The sequence below is a fragment of the Harpegnathos saltator genome, unplaced genomic scaffold, assembly GCF_003227715.2.
Source record: "Harpegnathos saltator strain DR-91 unplaced genomic scaffold, Hsal_v8.6 scaffold240, whole genome shotgun sequence".
Lineage (NCBI taxonomy): Eukaryota > Metazoa > Arthropoda > Insecta > Hymenoptera > Formicidae > Harpegnathos > Harpegnathos saltator.
In genome coordinates, this window is record NW_020230029.1 from 354,714 (window position 1) to 373,866 (window position 19,153).

The window sequence follows — 19,153 nt, forward strand, 5'->3', positions numbered from 1 at the left end:
TGCGGGATGCTCACCAAAGAAATTGAAATACCGATGTGAACGACTCTACGTGGAGAATCGTCGTCGGTAGACGGATATTTGAACTCGGTTTATCAAATTTTACGATTTTTGGTCTCGTTACGATTAAGTAGAAATATATATATATTTTAATTTAAATAACTTTTAATGAATAATTTATTAAAAACTTGTTTGATAAATTGCGAAAGGGGGGATGAAATGTGCCAGAAGAGTTCTTAGAACAAATGAGCTGCAATAAAATGAGATTTTAAGAGACTACTTTTTACTTCTTGTAATTTAAATATAAAGGTACAAATAACATATAATTTTTTTATATTACAGGTATATGCACGCGCATAATTGTTTATATATGCATATATGAGACAACATACATTCAAAAGCATGATTGACATATCATATGTGACACTGTCAATCACTCATCTGTAATACTTATCAAACCAGCCTTCTGCATTATGCCTAGGATGATATGTGCAGCAATACCATGGCGCACAATTTTGTAAAAACCTGGTTGCGACAAATCCACCACAGTAGAACCAACTCTATGTGCATTGGTCCTCTTCATACATGTCAAATCGTAAAAGATGCCATCAAGCTCGGGCCACAACATCGAGAACTCATCAGGGTATAAAGTGCTCGGTTTATTGCTAATGTTTGCACTAGTGAGTGCAATCGGGCCTACAATTTTTGCTATACTGCGCATGAACCTGGAGCTCGGTACACGGATACCTATATTATCAATGTCAGGGTTGAGTGCAGGATTCAGGTTAGATTTGTGTTTTAGAATTATGGTATAAGGTCCAGGAAGTAACTTCTCCAATAAACAGGAAGGTAGGTTGTCGGTGACTGCCCATTGTGTCACATCTTTTACATTGCTCAAACAGATCGCTACTGGTTTTCTTTCGTCCCGTTTTTTGATCTGGTACAGTCGCTCAATAGCTTCTGTGCTGGATGCTAAACAAGCCAACCCATAGATAGTATCTGTTGGCACTGCAATCACTTTATTTTGTTGCAAGAGAGTTGCTGCTATGCCAATACTTCTATTACCACCACACAGCCAATGTTTTTCTGTTTCAGGAATTAATTTTAGTTCTGCTTTGGCATTATCCATATGTTCTTTTACAGGGCCCATTGTGGTAGGATTCATGATACTTCGGATGTAAGTAAATCTATTTGCTGTAAAAAAATACTGTAAAAAAATTATGTGACAGGTTAATTTTTATTTTATTTTAAACGAAATTACTATTTAAAATATTAGCAATATACTATGTAACATTGTTACATTGGCAATGTACTATATAACAATGTTATATTGATTTCTATATTACTAAACTTTATAGTTTTGTTATAAAACTCTGTAATAATGCTAATTTTAAATATAATGATATTTCATAGAAACAATAAATCTATAATATATTGAAAGTAACATGTTATAAAACTCTGACTAAATTATTTTATATCAAACTAAAAAATGATCATAAGGATATATTATGCAATTGTATAAATAATTTTCATCATGTATGTTCACATGCTATTGTCCATACTTTTTATATTTAAAATAAAACAGATGATGAAAAAACAAAAAAGGAAAATAAACAAGTAAAATGAATATTTTACTGCTACATGTGGTAACACTAAAACTAGAATAGTTTTATAACAAAGCTCGAATGTTTCCGAAATGTTGAAGATGTTACATATAATCGATGCACCGACTTTCCAACCTCAGCTAATTTATTGAATCCAACTTGACATATATTTTCTAGCCAACACATTATTTACTTATCCCAAATTCAAATATATAGTATTAGTTTTATTGGTCAAAATTAAGCGATCGTGTGAGACATACCTGAGAGGTTAACCTTCCCGCCAGGAATGCATACACTTGGGGTCGCAACATTTATAGAAAATAGTCATAGGTTCATCAGCAGAACGAGTCTGAAGTTGCGTATAGTAAGCGCGGGGATGCGAACACCGTGGACAACGCTCATCAGTAGCATCAACACCTTCCCATGCTGAATCAGAGCTATACACATCAACTTGTTCCTTGCGCTTGTAGTAAGTGCGCGTGGTGATCTTGTGTGTGATATTATGAATAAAAGGACACGTAGAACATGCAAACCGCAACCCTGTAGGACCTTGTTCTACTGAAAGAAGATCACTACATTTTGGACAGAATCGTAATGACATTACTCGCTCTTGTGTTTTAAGTTTCTTTGGCAAATTCTTGTCTCAAAACACACGTGCCACGTGAAATAGTCACTGAACAGGGGTTACAAACTCCTCGTATTTTAGTGGTGACGAAAGTGATTAGTTCGCTTATTCTTTCGGTACGTAGACCGAGGGTAGCATCAGTGCTGGGAGATCCAGAGAATTTCCGGGCGTGCGCATTGAGCAAACGCTGTGGGAGCCTCAGTACCGTATTAATTTAAAGATATTTCATCGCTCGTAAGATACTATGGATTGAAAATTGCAATCGCATAAAGCTAAAGCTAAAGCTAAGACTCCATGCATGCGGTGAGCTGCGGCAAACGGTTGCGGTGACCAATCAGGAGACAGACGCATGCCGGAGCTTGCCGCAACCGGACTTGCGCCTCCCTCCTGATTGGTCACCGCAACCGTTTGCCGGAGCTCACCGCATGCATGGAGTCTTAGCTTAAATAGGTAATCTAAATCTTGGTTATTTAAGTTGGTTCAGCTGTAATTTTCAATCTATAGTCTAATACGGGCGTAAGATCCCTCGTTTGAAAGAAAATATGAAGGAATTATAGAGAGAATAGAAAAGTCTGTGAAAAAAACAGAATATTGTTCATAATTAATAATAAACATATAATTTTATTTTTTAATAACTGCAGAAAAATAATATATGAATACCAACATTTGTTGTAATAGCAAGGGAAACTGCGGAAAAACCTTACTAATATTCTTACAATAAAATTGTACAAAACAAATAAACGTTAAAAAGAATACTTATGTTAATGTTGAACACAATACTTAATACTATCATTAATGATATGTAAATGTTTAATATCACACACTTTCACTGTTATTGAACGTACCTGATGCCATGTAAACCAATCTTTAAAAATATTCATACATAACGCTATTCTAAATTTTTGTGCTCCAACTTTCCTCTTCTCGATGCCACTGGTTGAAGGTTGGTCATCCATTTTCACAGCACTTAATATTTTATTTAACAAAAAATGAACACTATGATTGCACTATCACTATTCTTATACACTACATATAAACACTAAGTAACACTTACATTACATTAATTAATGATATTAAGAAAATATAATGTTGATGTAACATAACATAAATATAACATATTTAATGTTTACTGGGTAATCTAACCTTAAACCACGCACTCGCGGAAGAAACACGAGAAAACAACTCCGGAAAACACAGATATTTTGCGCGGGCCTCTCCATGCCTCCTCTGTCATGCGTTTTAAACCGTCAGTGGTTTTTGACATATATGTAGCTCTACGTCACTTCAGGCATGCGCCGTAAGCGTGGGAAATTCTTTGGGTCCCCCAGCACTGATTTGCACGCCCTGTACCGCGATTCTGTAACTCGTTATTGGAGTTAACGACACTTTCGTTATCGTTGCGCAGCTTTTGTATACCGTAGAAAAGCTGCGCAACAATAACGAAACTGTCATTAACTCCAATAACGAGTTACAGAATCGCGGTACTGGGCCTCAATTCTGTACACGCTTACCGACAACTATCGATGTCGTTAACTGTATTGCGCAGCTTTTGTATATCGTAGAAAACCTGCGCAACTCCGTTAACGATATCGATAGTTGTCGGTAAGCGTGTACAGAATTGAGGCCTTGGCGTGAGCGCTCAAAGCGAACGCAGCCTATATGTAACGTGAGCTGTACGGTCGCGAGCATAAAGGTTTGTGACCGTTTTTTTGCAACTTTCGGAACGCATCCCGACTCGAGAAGAATGAGAGTCACTGCTCCGCCTGTGGAGCACGCCTGCGCATTGACTCACGACGAAAGGCGAGAAATGAAATATACGCGGTGGGACATATTATAATAATACAGACTCAGATGAAATGAATACTCTAGTATTAAATGGAAATGAGGGAACAGACAAGACAAGACAGACAGAACAGACAAGAATCATCCGATGTAAGTCTTATACTCCGAAAGACATCCGAAAAAGGTAAAATACGAACTTAATTAAGAGAATTAAGCTGCATTACGATAGTTACGATTCTGTTATACATTTATATATAATTTATTGTTCCAGCAACAGCCACCTTCTATAGCAGAAGCAATGATATTAGATACAGAAACAGCTGTTATAGCGAATTTTGAATTTTTGGGACATACAGACATGGACATGGAAGAGGAAGAAAGAGATGGAGACGATGAAATTTATGATGCAAACACAGATACCAAACCAAATAAAGTAACGCTTACTATCATCTTGCGTTTTAATGATATTGTTCACGCTATTTGTTAACATAATTTTTTATTTTTCAGGCATATATCCCCCTTCTAGCGGAAGATGTTGATACAGATGCAGAGGCAGAAGTATTAAATGAATTAAATCTTCTCACAGAAATTGAAGAATCGCCACGTGGTTCTGTCCACCTGGAAATGAATTCTTCAAAGGGGTTAGTAAATCCCTTTTTATTCGTATACTTTAAGATAAAATATAAACCTATCACAATAATAGATATTTCGTAATATTGTCACATATAATCACATAATCTAATGATGCCTATAGGTTTATTACATAGAAGATTACAACAAGATCCAAGACGCTCAAATAATAAAGAAGGCGGTGACTCCACGCTGGAATTAGGAGAATTACAATTATGTGTTAACAATGATGCAGAAATATCGTACGATGTAAGTTTTATTTTTTATTATTTTTACGATGTAATTTTTTTATTCCACTCACCTAGACCCATTTCTATGTAGCACTTTGTGTGATCGTACCTCGGCTCGGGACATCCGTTTACGCAAAAGTAGCAGTCGCCCAATGTAGATATCTTCTCACATCCGTGATGCTCGCAAAGATTATCGAAATGTCCGAAGAGATCAAACTGTATTCATTCAAACTGTAACTTACATAGCTGAAAAAACGACTCGACTGAAATATAGGGGAAAATTCTTGGAACTTACATCGTACGATATTTCTGCATCATTGTTAACACATAATTGTAATTCTCCGAATTCCAGCGTGGAGTCACTGCCTTCTTTATTATTTGGGCGTCTTGGATCTTGTTGTAATCCTCTATGTGATAAACCTACAGGCATCATTAGATTATGTGATTATATGTGACAATATTACGAAATATCTATTATTGTGATAGGTTTATATTTTATCTTAAAGTATACGAATAAAAAGGGATTTACTAACCCCTTTAAAGAATTAATTTCCAGGTGGACAGAACCAGGTAGCGATTCTTCAATTTCTGTGAGAAGATTTAATTCATTTAATACTTCTGCCTCTGCATCTGTATCAACATCTTCCGCTAGAAGGGGGATATATGCCTGAAAAATAAGAAATTATGTTAACAAATAGCGTGAACAATATCATTAAAACGCAAGATGATAGTAAGCGTTACTTTATTTGGTTTGGTATCTGTGTTTGCATCATAAATTTCATCGTCTCCATCTCTTTCTTCCTCTTCCATGTCCATGTCTGTATGTCCCAAAAATTCAAAATTCGCTATAACAGCTGTTTCTGTATCTAATATCATTGCTTCTGCTATAGAAGGTGGCTGTTGCTGGAACAATAAATTATATATAAATGTATAACAGAATCGTAACTATCGTAATGCAGCTTAATTCTCTTAATTAAGTTCGTATTTTACCTTTTTCGGATGTCCTTCGGAGTATAAGACTTACATCGGATGATTCTTGTCTGTTCTGTCTGTCTTGTCTTGTCTGTTCCCTCATTTCCATTTAATACTAGAGTATTCATTTCATCTGAGTCTGTATTATTATAATATGTCCCACCGCGTATATTTCATTTCTCGCCTTTCGTCGTGAGTCAATGCGCAGGCGTGCTCCACAGGCGGAGCAGTGACTCTCATTCTTCTCGAGTCGGGATGCGTTCCGAAAGTTGCAAAAAAACGGTCACAAACCTTTATGCTCGCCGTACATTTTCGCATACGCATTTTCTTATTCGCACGCCGTCAGGAATCGAACCCCTGATATCGTACATACATGACTTCAACGTGTTGTATCGACTATTACTATATCGATATATCGATAATATCGACAATCACATTCCTAAGGGGACTACTGTAGTATATACTTTCTACAGACAGAGTATATAAAGCCAGCGGCACACGGTATTTGTTTTCGTGCTGGATTGCTTGCTGGATGAAAATACTGCGTTCTGATTAGTGCATTTCCGAAGATGAATGGAAATGCACCAATCAGAACGCAGTATTTTCATCCAGCAAGCAATCCAGCACGAAAACAAGCACCGTGTACCACTGGCTTTAGAATAGGCCTGTTCGTTTCGTCTGCACTGCTGAACTGGTGCATTAAGTTAAAGTGAGACAAATGTAGGTTTTCTCACTTCAACTTGTTGCACCAGTTCAGCAGTGCAGACAAAAGGAACAAGCCTAATGAAATAACTGTATTTTTTCTCACTTTAACTTATTGCACTAGTGCAGCTAAAAAGAACAATTATTTCAGCAATGAAATTAACTCTTATGAATACCGCCCTATGTCCTATGCGTTTGATGCCGCAGGTATCGAGTTTCAACTCTATTGTCTATATTCGCCATGTTTCATACTGAACGTTGAATGGCATGGCGTGCGAATGTTTGATTTGTTGTTACGTGAATGGCCGGTGACGCGAGAAGAGATCTGACGCAACACAAAGGCGATTTTTTCGTCTGTAAAGTAACGAGATGATCCGTAGCGTTGATCGCACTTTGTAAATGCGATCTACCGGGTCAGAATGCATGAACCTTGCAATTAGAATGGCTGTTATGTACAAGAGGAGCATGTTAATTGTTTGCGTTCTCTGCTGCCTCTTTTTTTCTTGTTGCGGTAAGTTAATATGATTTTAAGTTACGGGGTTCCCTCTTTCTCTACTTCTCAATTTTTTTCACTAATATTTCTCTTTTATTTCGTTTTGTTACATCTGCATTATTTTTAGGCTCCCCTGTTCTCCTATTCGCCACTAACAAAGATATTCGGATGACCAATGTGTCTCGGAGCAACAAGGTTAATGTTATTGTCAAAGATCTATCAGAAGGCGCAGCTCTAGACTTTTATTATGAACGAGGGTTGATTTGCTGGTCTGACAGTGGCCTGGAAATGATACAATGTATACGTGCTAATGGCACACACACAGGTGAACGTATGACTGTGGTCAATTCCAGTCTGATATCTCCTGATGGTCTAGCATGTGACTGGTATACAGGCAAATTATATTGGACAGATGGGGAAAAAAATAGAATAGAGCTGACTAGCATTGATGGCCGTCATAGGAAAGTTCTTTTCTGGACGGATATCTATCAGCCACGTGCAATAGCGCTGGCGCCTATGAAAAGCTTCCTTTTCTGGACTGATTGGGGTGATGTACCCAAGATAGAACGTGCTAGCATGGATGGTGATCCAAGTACACGTATAGTAATTGTGTCCGATAATATATTCTGGCCAAATGGCTTAACTGTGGACTATGAGAATGAGCTAATCTACTGGGCAGATGGCAGACTATGGTTTATAGCTGTGATCGACTTCTATGGTGGAAATCGACGTACGATTGTCAATCGTGGTCTAGATTATCCCTTTGCCCTTACATACTTTGACCAACGACTGTACTGGACAGACTGGAAGACTTGGTGCATACATTCATACGACATGCGTCAGTCGCAGGCAAATCCACGTGAATTGTTTCACGGCGAATTTATACCTGGTACGGTATACAAATTTTGTAAAATGCTGAATAAATTTACATGGAGTATGTACTTTGTATCTTTTGTATCTTATTAATGTGCCCACAGGAAAACATCCACCAGATTTTCTAACAATATTATCTTTTTTCTGTAAATTAGGCGACATCGAGGTGTGGGACGCAAAGAGGCAGCCTCAAGGAAATAATCCTTGTCGGCAGAACAATGGCAATTGTTCTCATTTGTGTCTTTTGAGCACGTCGAAGCGCGGCTATAGCTGTGCTTGTCCCACGGGCGTGAAACTAGTTGACAATTTCACGTGCGCCAAAGGCCCAGAAGAATTGTTGTTGATCGTCCAGAGGAGCGAAATCTGTCGGATATCTTTAGACTCGCCTGACTACACCAACTTTGTATTGCCGCTCACCGGTATCAAGCATGCCATCGCGATTGATTTCGATCCAGTCGACGAGATGCTATACTGGACCGACGAGCAGGCCTTTGCAATTCGGAGAGCGTATCTTGATGGCTCAGGACAGCAGAATGTGATCGTGACGGAGGTGATGAATCCTGATGGCATTGCGATCGACTGGGTCGCCCGAAATATGTACTGGACTGACACCGGCACCGATCGCATTGAAGTGGCGCGACTGAACGGTACGAGACGTAAGGTCTTAGTAAACGAAGATCTGGTGGAACCACGAGCGATTGCGGTCGCGCCCGATCTGGGTTGGATGTTTTGGACTGACTGGAATGAAAAGCGACCGAAAATCGAACGTAGTAACTTGGACGCTACAGACAGAATTTTGCTTGTTACCAAGGACATATCATGGCCAAACGGTATCGCCTTAGACCTTGAACGTCTGAAGATTTACTGGTGCGATGCTAAAACCGACAAGATCGAGGTGTCTAATATGGACGGTACCGATCGCCGTGAGGTCATCACTGACAATCTACCGCATCTGTTCGGTCTTAGTCTTCTGGGTGACTATTTGTACTGGACCGACTGGCAACGACGTAGCATCGACCGAGCGCATAAGCTCACTGGTGGTGATCGCGAAGTGATCGTCGATCAAGTACCGAACGTGATGGGTCTGAAGGCTGTGCACCTCGGTCGAGTAAACACCAGTACTAACCCGTGTGGACGTGACAACGGTGGCTGCGGTCATTTATGTCTTAATCGACCTCGCAACAAGTATGTGTGTGCTTGTCAGATCGGCTATGAGCTTACTAAAGATAAACGCACATGCGTCGTACCGGATGCATTCCTGCTGTTTGCCAGGAAAGATAATATTGGGCGTATCAGCATTGAGAATGTCAACAATGACAATATTATACCAATCACTGGCTTAAAGGATGCTAGGTTCGTAAAACGTTGCATTAATCTGTTACTGTAAAGATCAATTATTGAAAAAATTGAGTTTATATAATTTATAATTGTAACGAATATGAAAATAAAACGGTGTAGATCATATCTGAATAATAATGGTTTCCAAGATCAATTTTGACTCTTTCAAATATTTAAACTTGACATCAATATTTCCAAATTTTAACAACAACAATGTTAATACAATCAAGTGTTAACAATATTATTAAATATAGTATTAAGGATAAACATACGGAAGAAGAAATTCGGTTTGTGTGACTAAATTTCTATTATCTAAGGATTAGACGAAAACTCATCGTTACAGAAGAGATTCTCGTAAGTGATTTTTATTCAGTCAATTGTTCTCAATTATCTTAACTGAATTTCAATATAGCTGAATAGTTAGACAGGAATAATTTTGGTTGCAATAACAAATATCGTTTATCATCAATGAAGAATTCTCGATTGATCTATTTTTTGTTGCATAAACCGAGATTTTTTTCATGTACATGCTATCTTTTTAATTTGTGCTTGACAAACGTTGTGCTTGTAAAACGTTCGTTTCACTTTCTAGCGCCTTGGATTTTGACTTCGGTGAGAATCGCATTTATTGGACGGACATTAAACAAAAAGCTATCACTCGTGCCTTTATAAACGGATCAGAAATAGAAAAAGTGATCGATCTCGGCCTAGAATCTCCGGAGGCTCTCGCGCTCGATTGGATTGCGCACAATCTTTACTGGAGTGACATCAACACACGTCGCATAGAAATGATAAGATTAGAGGGTAGTATCAGACGAGTTCTTGTGTGGCAAAATCTTATCGAGCCTAAATGTTTGGCTTTAGATCCTGAGAGGGGGTGAGTTCTGCTCCTGTACATTGTTTATGGCAAATACTTAAAGATTACTTAAACATTTAAATATATAAACTATATTAAACATTCAAGATACTTGGTACGAGACTAGTTTCTTTACGACTTTATTGTTCACTTGTCATTAGTCACATATACTGGACAGAGTGGGGCGGTTCGGGGAGTATTGAAAGGGCGGATCTGGATGGCGCACAGCGGCAGACGATCATCTCAGGTATCGGTCGAGCGAATGGTCTCACTATCGACCATGCCGCTCGCAAACTCTACTGGGCCGATCTGCAGACTCCCGCGATCGATTGCTTTGATCTACGTACGCGGCAAAAGGTTGTCATTATCACGCAGAATATAGTGTATCCATTCAGCATAACGCAATATCGCGATTACATCTATTGGACGGACTGGAACACCGGCGATATCGAGCGCGCGGACAAGACGACAGGCGTGAATCGCACGAGGATTCACGATCAATTGGAATCGGTGACTGCTCTGCTGGTGTTCCACGCTTCTCGCCAGCCCGGCTGGAACCCGTGCGCTGTGGCGAATGGGAACTGCAGTCACCTGTGTATCGCTCTATCGAACGCAAATGGCAGTATATCTGTTTCACGAAAGTGTACCTGTCCCACGCATTACAGCCTCGCGCGAGACAATCGCACGTGCATGCCGCCAAAGCGCTATATGATCTACAGTCTGCGCAATACTATAGCACGCTATTTACCCGACTTACCCGACGATTGCGCGGATGTTGTGCTACGTCTGCAGAACTTGAAGAACGTACGTGCGATTGAATACGATCCGGTGACACAGCACGTGTATTGGGTTGACGGTCGCAATTTTCTTATTCGCCGCACTTTAGAGAACAAGACGCAGCACAGTAGCTCAGTGCTGGTATCCGCAGGGTCGGGTCATCCATTCGACTTAGCATTGGATCCATTGAGCAGACTTCTTTTCTGGTCGTGCATAGTGAATGATGTGATCAATGTGACGCGCCTTGACAACGGTTCCATGCTCGGAATCGTGGTGAAAGGTGACGGTGAAAAACCACGCAATATCGCGATACATTCACAACAGCGGCTGCTATTCTGGACGGATGTGGGCAAGAAGATAAGAGTGATGCAGAGCAAGATGGACGGCCAAGAACGCTTGGAGATCGCGACAAACCTGGAGTCACAACCGACTGGTCTAGCCGTCGACACTGAAGCGAACATCGTATACTGGGCGCATGGCAAGCTGATCGAATGCGCCGACTTCATGGGCAACAATCGCAGAACCCTAGTGACTATTTCGACGCCAGGTATGGTCGCGCACATGTCCGTGTTCTTGAACTATCTATACTGGTTTGATCGTGAGAGTCAAACACTCGAGAGAGTCAACAAATCGTCCGGCTTCGGTAGGCGAACGCTCATGAACCACGTGCTCATCACCGACCTCGTAACTGTCAGTGTGCTGGACAATATAGAGGCACATGTGTGTAGCCCCTTTAACGACTACGGCGACTGTTCGCATTTTTGCATCGGTACCAACTCGCCGCGCTGCTCTTGTCCGCGTTCGCTAGTACTCTCAGAGGACGGTCGTACTTGTCGAGCAGCACCAGCCTGTGGTAACGATCATTTCACCTGTGCCGCGCCGAGCTCAACAGGGCTTAAAGAATGTATACCAGCCGCGTGGAAATGCGACGGTCAAACGGACTGCTTGGACGGCAGCGACGAACTGGGCTGCCCGGCCTGCAATCGCGAGCAATTCAAGTGCGATTCTCTTTGTATCGGTATGTGAGTCTTTGAGTCTTCTTTAAGTTTTTTGCAATATTGTACAATTAGAAACATTTCTCTGCCATCTGTTTGCCTTTTGTGTGCATTTTCTCTCTCTCCCTTTTTTTATATTTAACATCCGTTTATTTCGTAATTTACTTTTTAGTACAAGATATGCGAGATTATTGCTACAGTCCTTGTAATTATTATTTGATTATTAATTTGATTACGATACGCTTTTCAGATATGAGTTTGGTATGCGATGGAACACCACAATGTCACGACGGATCGGACGAAGCCCATTGCTGCCGCGCAGATCAGTTTCCGTGTGCCGCAAGCGGGGTGTGCATATCCGCCTCAGCCCTTTGTGACAAATGGGAAGATTGTGCTGACGCTAGCGACGAGATACCGCAAAATTGCGAGACCGCACGTCATCGGCAAGATAACGTGCCATCGGCTGAGTCCAGCAAAGTGACCTACGTTATCATTATATTGGTGGTTGTAGTTCTGACTAGCGTGACAATCTTGGGTTATTACTACTGTCGCAGGAAATTTACTGGAAACGAAGGTTTGCCCGATATCTTACACGATTCGGCGGGCGACCCGTTGTCTCCAAAATCAAACAGAGTTGTTAAACCGATGTTCGCGCACAAGAATAATAGGAAAGATCTTAAAGCTGGTATGGAGGCTGTGAGGATGTCTATGCTCAATGGAAGTAGTCTTGGATCTAGTTACGACCGCAGTCATATTACAGGTACGTACAGGTTTTTAAAACTTTTAAAAGTTTTAAAAATCAGGAATCTGGAAGAAGTGTAAAGATAAAAGTAATTGTAATAAAGCTGAATGTGAAGTTCAAATTAATAAGCTCGACCATCGAAGCTGAATAAGTGAAAGTAACAAACAGTAAGCTAGACACTTATAAAGATTATGCTTAGACATTAGACAAATTACTGTGTGTTTTAGGCGCGTCGAGTTCGACCAGAGGCAGTTCCGCTGGTGGCTATCCTCAAGAAACATTGAACCCACCGCCAAGCCCGGCGACAATTGCTAGCTCTACGCGTTGCTCGAGTAGCAACGCCTCTCGTTATAAACCTTACCGGCATTATCGGAGCATTAATCAACCACCGCCACCGACTCCTTGCAGCACTGACGTCTGCGATGAGTCAGACAGCAATTACCCGGCACGCTATCGTTACGAGAGCGAACCGTTTCCACCGCCACCGACGCCACGTTCCGTCTACCATAGCGATGCGGCAATCAGTTGCCCGCCGTCACCCAGCTCCAGATCATCGACGTATTTCAACCCGTTACCACCACCGCCGTCACCAGTGCCTTAAACTGAGAAAAAGGGGGAAAGAAGGAGAAAGTAAGTGAGTGAGTGAAGATGAGTTTTTTTCTATTAGTCTAAAAGTTGCCACTCGTTACGCGCATTTGAGACATTTTAACCTATTAAAGGCCACTCTTCTGCTAAGAAACATTAGAGATTAAGCTAATCATTTTAAAGAATAAAATAAATGTTAGTTAACTGAAAATTATTTTCTAAAGATTAATATTTTTCGTCGCACAATTTAATATCTAATTATCTGATTATAGATTACTTTTATTTTTTTTAATTTGATATGCATGAAAACTAAGTTAATATAAAGTTTAGAGAAAGGGATTATACTTATATTTTATTTTACTTTAAGGGGCTTACCTAGTGTGATCACATGAAAATGAGGGCGATTTTCGAGGATTTAAAAAAAACTATTCTACCATATATTTTAAAAGTTTGAGGCAATATTAAATAACATTTGAAGAAGTTATAAAAATTTTATTACGAAAAAATATTGACATGTATTGGAAATATTAGTAATTTCTCGGAGGTAAAAAAAAAAAGTAGCCCAACTGCTGCAGCGATAAGTGATGTCAGAGTGCCTGAAATAAAAAAAGACAAAAAAGGCGTTAAACTAGATAAGTTTTCCTATACAGTGAACTAGGATTATGAAAAAATATTGAAAATTAAAAAAATTACGATGTTGTAAAAGAAAAAGTTCGAATTTAGCAAAAAAAGTGTCCGTTTTTTGCGTGGCAAATTGACATTTGTTGACGGATTGAAAAAATCCTAGTTTACTGTATGACAAAACATGTACTGAGTATGCCTATCAAATTTGAAGTTGATTCATTAATTTGTTCGCGAGTTATGACTGCAGCAAATTTCGAAAACGTTGTTTCGAGAAAAACGCGTTTCAAGTTTTAACTATTGATTTTTTTGTTATAAAAGAAATTTATCATACTTACAGCTATTCAGCTATTCTAGGCCCATATAATTCGCCTTCTTCTTGTTCGAAAAATTGTTACTGGGCCGCTGCAGCTGTCCTGCGAGCTGTCCGAGCCTCCTTTGAAGCCTCGCGGTGCCGTTTTTCTGCTACCTTCATGTCTCGTTTTTCTGCATAATCTTTGGCAGAGGGCCCAATAATCACTCCCATTGTTTCAAATGCAAAATAGCTTGGAAACCTTCATTAAAAATTGCAACAGCAAAGAAATTGGCCAGTTTTATTGTTTTTAAACCACTGTGAAGGTGTTTAGGAGCAAAGTGCCACAACAAACCATTATAACTTTCGTTATTATTTTGTGTACTACTATCCTTGCATCTGTTTAATAATTCAGGCCTACTTAAATCACTATAAATTGGTTCTAGAACTTCTTGAATTTGTAGGTCCAGAGGGAGATAGTCATGTGTAAATTTCGTCATGTCGTACTGGTGTACTCGGTCGACTGCTCCAGCGTGTGTCGATTTCCCTGGAACTTTCTTTTCTTATTGGTACTTCTACGCGCTGGAGTATCGTGTGTGCCTTTTTGAACACTAGATTGACTTTTCCCACTCATTTTGAATGAAATTCGCGCTGCGATGTGCTCTGCACAGTGGCTAAAAATGAACTAGACGGGCCGCTTACGTATACCTGCGTCGAGCGGCTTCGAAACCTTTTGAGCTGGTAACAACGCTTTCGTACAAACATAAAGGGATTATTGTGAGTCCTTCGTCCTACGTCGAACTACCAGGCTCTCTTTTCTATCTTTGAAATATAAACGATTACGTCAGAGCCTAAGAACTATCGCAACTGCCCGGAGTCCTGCCTCGCCGGCGAGAATCGAGTTTATGGCCCCCGAGTGTCTGCGAGCTGTCGTTTCATCCTTGCCGTTTCTAAAATATTTCAGATACGACCATAACACTTCAGGATATTATTCTACAGATGTTAAACTGTCAAAAAATGCAAAAAAAATTCGATTTTTTCAAACCGTCACACTAGGTAAGCCCCTTAATATAAAACTTACTTTTAATCAAATACTTTTGTCCCGACACAGTGGACCGTTAATGGATTAATGAAAACTTAAAAAAATTTTAACAGTTTAAGAAACGGGTTTCTTCGCTAATTATTGTCGTTGAATATTCGCACTTAAACAAGAAAAATCCGTAAACTACCATTATATTTTCAACTATTGTTTATCTACATAATCAAAAATATTTGCCAAGTCTTCCGTCACACCATAATCAATTTGACAACCGCAATTCGTTAAAGTATTATAACAACAACGACGGTGGTGTTGGCAACAAGGGGTCGAAGCATTATTCACATTTTGTGCGAACGTAGAGCATCGTAAATTAATATCAAACGTAGATTCCTTATTCTTAGGAAGAGAATCTCAAGGTTATCGATTTTATGAATTCACAAAACAACTTGTCAACCACCAAATTCAGTGAATAGTGTGAGAATACGATACTTGCATCCTTATCGGCCCCTGTCAATTATCACGATAAAAAAGATACGTTCTACGCAATATTTTACCATTTTTATTTGGAGTGATCATCGAAAATTCTGTGGGCGAGAAAGCTCTTTAACGGTAACGTAAGTGCGAAACTCGAATATAGAATTTCCTAAATAAATGCTTGTGAGAGATCAAGATATGTTTTGTATTAGGAACGACATGTACCAATAAATACAAAACGATATAATCCGTTAGAGAGATGCTTTCTCGTCCTGGAATCTCCCCAACTCAGCGCGCGGCCTTCGTCCACATGGCTCTCAGTTATTCATATAAGTTACCTGTATGGTAGTTCGTTATTATCCTGGTACAACAGACAAGAGAATAATTATCTATATGAAAAAATCAAAAGCATAGAATTCAACATCTGGAAATAGAGAAGCTAACATCTCTGTTGTCAGCTTTGAATTTGTTCAATTTTTATCCAGTTATATTTTTATTTATATCTTTCCAAAGCTGCTATTAGGCGTTACTAATTTTGTAATTCTTATTAACTTTCTCAGGAACAATTTATGTAAAAAGGAATTCATTCTACTTTTTTCATATGTTTTACAGTTCTCTCTTTTCTATATAGTATCATCGATATATAACGGATCATCCTATATAATCATACCATCGTGCCTACTATTTGCATTTGAATAGTTTGTAATGTACAGAGAAAAGATTCTCCTACCATGCGTAGATTTTGTAAATATCTAGCACGAACACATGTAATTTCCATGAAATTATACGATATTATATTGTAAAAAATGTATATATGATTATAGTTTGAAAGAGAGAAATATCCGTTTTGATTCTGCGCATACTTTATACGAGCACATTTATCTGTAGTTTATTCATTGTAATTTCAAAGTATATTATTATTAGTAATTATCAGTAATGACATGGTTATTATTATGTTACAGTTAATGATACGTATATGTTATCTTTTTTACTTGATTTCACAATAAGACTTAACAATAAGACTTTTAACTTAATATAATAAGACTTTTTTACTCTTTATTCTAGGCGAAAAACTTAGTTTTTTATAAGCTTTCTAATGACTTGGGCGCGATATAAAAAACGGCCTTTCAAAGTTTTATTATACTTATAATTTTTCGCATTAATATTTTAATTCGATCGAATTATTTTTTTGTTCAACTGTACGTTTTTACAGATTCGATGACATATTATTTATCAATATAACATATAAACTCTGAGCGTGCACGTAAACTGAACATAATATAAAATGCAGAGAAAATTAATGAAGAATTTAGCAATAACTGCAACATACAACTTACACTGTATACACTTATAATTAAGGCGCACCGTGCAATGTACATATCGTGTTAAAATAACAGCAGCATTATATCTTTAATGCACACGTCCGTTCCTGTGAGTGTAATGTCAGTTTCAGGAAACTGTGCCATAATCATACTCGACAGTCCAATTATATGCATAATACCGTATACTTGCCAGTTTTGTTGAGCAAAATTTATTCGCGATTAACGCATGAAGATTCTGAATGTACGTTTGCAAATAACTTTAATATGTTTGCAAGTGCATATATGTGTATATTTTAAATATATACGTATATATATATATATACAGGGTCCTCAAAAAGTCCGGGAACGCTAAAATATTTCGAAAAATATGAAAGATACGAAAAAATGTTTCATACAAAAGTTGTAGGGCTTAAAAAGATCTATTTAGTAGTCATATCAGTTTGATCATAGGTGGCGTTGCTAAGGTCATATGAAGGTCAACTTTGTTTTTTTAAATAGAATCCCCTATTTTTTATTGGAAATTCTTGTAGCTTATCTCGAGAGCTTCCCAAAACATTATAATGAAGTCATTTTTTATTAAATTCTTCCCGAGTTATGACGCTTGAAAGTACCGCCGGCATTAGCATTATCCAAAGTGTACCGCGCGGAGGTTGCACGGTCAAATTTATACCTCGCGCGCGCGCGCGCGCGCGCGTGTGTGTGTGTAGGTAACATTTTTCAAGCTATTGTTTTTTACTTTTTCAATTAATCAAATGTTCATAATGTCTTCTTTCTACTGTTTGGCAATGAGCTAAACGTTCATAGAAACTATTAATCACATGGCTTATTTGTTCTAAAGTGATCAGAGATGCTTCCTGCATTATTCGATTCTTCAGGTCTTCCAAATTACATGGTTTCGTTGCATAAACCTTACTTTTGATGTGTCCCCAAAAAAAGAAATCAAGAGGAGATAGATCAGGTGATCTAGCAGGCCACTCAATGGCACCTCTCCTACCTATCCATCGATTAGGAAAAGAACGGTTTAAAAATTCTCGAACTTATACCGCAAAATGAGGTCCTGCTCCATCTTGCTGGAACCAAACGTTTTACATGTTTGCGTCAAATAAATTTTCAATTTCAGAAATGATATGATCTCGCAATAAATTTTCATATTTTTCAGCATTTAAATCACCATCTATGAAAAATGGGCCTATAATACCGCGATCAGAAAAAGTAACAAAATTCAAAAAGTTAGCATTATCATCACACCGATGCATCAGTTCTTCACAAAACTGAATTCTTCTATCAAAATCATCTTCCATAAGTTCTTGAGCGATAACAATTTTATACGGATAATATTTATGCTTTTTTAAAATGTTAGAAACGCTGCCTTCACTGATATCATGGGCTTGTGCTGTTTTTGATACGGACAAATGAGGATTTTCCTGAAATGATTGGAGAATATCCAAAGTCTTATCATCATTAGTTGCGGATTTTGACCTTCCGCTGCGAGATCGGTCCTTAACTGTTCCCGTTTCAAAAAAACGAGTCATTGTTCTGCAAATGGTAAATTTAGAAATAGGATCGAGATCAGAATGTGTAACATTGAATAGATCAGCTACTTCTTGATATGATCTAACACGATCACCAAATCCTCGATAAATAAGTAGCAATGTTCTTTCTTTTTCGGTTAACATTTTTCAGAGAAAAATGTGATATTATAATCGGAAAAAGAAACAAAAGAGACAAAGAGCGAGATACGAGCGAGCGCAACTCGTTTTTAGAATATGTGGACCGAGAAGTATCTCTGATCGCACCTCCGCGCGGTACACTTTGGGTAATGCTAATGCCGGCGGTACTGTAACTTTCAAGCGTCATAACTCGGAAAGAACTTAATAAAAAATGACTTCATTATAGTGTTTTGAAAAGCTCCCGAGATAAGCTACAAGAATTTTCAATAAAAAATAGAGGGTTCCATTTAAAAAAACAAAGTTGACCTTCATATACCCTTAGCAACGCCACCTATGGTCAAACTGATATGACTACTAAACAGATCTTTTTAAGCCTTATAACTTTTGTATCAAACATTTTTTCGTATCTTTCATATTTTTCGAAATATTTTAACGTTCCCGGACTTTTTGAAGACCCTGTATATATAACGTACATAAAATATATGTGTAAAAAATGTCAATATGATATATTTATATATAAAATATGTCTTATAT

General features: G+C 38.5%; 3 protein-coding genes across 5 annotated transcripts; 1 reads left to right on the forward strand and 2 right to left on the reverse strand.

The window, feature by feature from the left end:
* Positions 1–159: 159 nt before the first annotated feature.
* On the reverse strand, positions 160–2,046 carry Tcs1 (Threonyl-carbamoyl synthesis 1). The gene is made up of 2 exons (XM_011155876.3): positions 1,862–2,046; positions 160–1,204 (listed from the first exon to the last, which is right to left on the reverse strand). Exons 1-2 carry the CDS (start codon positions 1,910–1,912, stop codon positions 431–433), a joined length of 825 nt encoding a protein of 274 aa, XP_011154178.1. The 5' UTR covers positions 1,913–2,046; the 3' UTR covers positions 160–430.
* Polr3K (RNA polymerase III subunit K) lies at positions 1,037–2,456 on the reverse strand. The gene is made up of 2 exons (XM_025298841.1): positions 1,862–2,456; positions 1,037–1,191 (listed from the first exon to the last, which is right to left on the reverse strand). The coding sequence occupies exon 1, from the start codon at positions 2,200–2,202 to the stop codon at positions 1,870–1,872; it is 333 nt and encodes a 110-aa protein (XP_025154626.1). The 5' UTR covers positions 2,203–2,456; the 3' UTR covers positions 1,037–1,191; positions 1,862–1,869.
* A 4,352-nt stretch (positions 2,457–6,808) lies between these two features.
* On the forward strand, positions 6,809–19,065 carry arr (low-density lipoprotein receptor-related protein 6). Of its 3 annotated transcripts, none has more exons than XM_025298840.1 (8): positions 6,809–7,053; positions 7,163–7,969; positions 8,064–9,261; positions 9,839–10,123; positions 10,264–11,897; positions 12,125–12,634; positions 12,844–13,246; positions 14,163–19,065. In XM_025298840.1, the coding sequence occupies exons 1-7, from the start codon at positions 6,942–6,944 to the stop codon at positions 13,215–13,217; spliced, it is 4,920 nt and encodes a 1,639-aa protein (XP_025154625.1). In that variant the 5' UTR covers positions 6,809–6,941; the 3' UTR covers positions 13,218–13,246; positions 14,163–19,065. The 3 variants fall into 3 exon arrangements, with proteins under 3 accessions (XP_025154625.1, XP_011154180.1, XP_011154181.1); XM_011155878.3 differs by lacking the exon at positions 14,163–19,065 and adding an exon at positions 13,569–13,975; XM_011155879.3 differs by lacking the exon at positions 14,163–19,065 and having other exon boundaries at positions 7,163–7,924; positions 12,844–13,551.
* The last annotated feature ends 88 nt before the right edge of the window (positions 19,066–19,153 follow it).

What these genes read in the sequence shown, in the direction of transcription:
- arr (XM_025298840.1), top strand. Translation starts at nt 6,942, where the DNA reads ATGCGATCTACCGGGTCAGAATGCATGAACCTTGCAATTAGAATGGCT. An exon ending in CCTCTTTTTTTCTTGTTGCG is followed by an intron (nt 7,054 to 7,162) that starts GTAAGTTAATAT and finishes CATTATTTTTAG; the next exon opens with GCTCCCCTGTTCTCCTATTC. An exon ending in GTGCGATTCTCTTTGTATCG is followed by an intron (nt 11,898 to 12,124) that starts GTATGTGAGTCT and finishes TACGCTTTTCAG; the next exon opens with ATATGAGTTTGGTATGCGAT.
- Tcs1 (XM_011155876.3), bottom strand. Translation starts at nt 1,912, where the DNA reads ATGTTGCGACCCCAAGTGTATGCATTCCTGGCGGGAAGGTTAACCTCT. An exon ending in CGGGAAGGTTAACCTCTCAG is followed by an intron (nt 1,205 to 1,861) that starts GTATGTCTCACA and finishes ATTTTTTTACAG; the next exon opens with TATTTTTTTACAGCAAATAG.
- Polr3K (XM_025298841.1), bottom strand. Translation starts at nt 2,202, where the DNA reads ATGTCATTACGATTCTGTCCAAAATGTAGTGATCTTCTTTCAGTAGAA.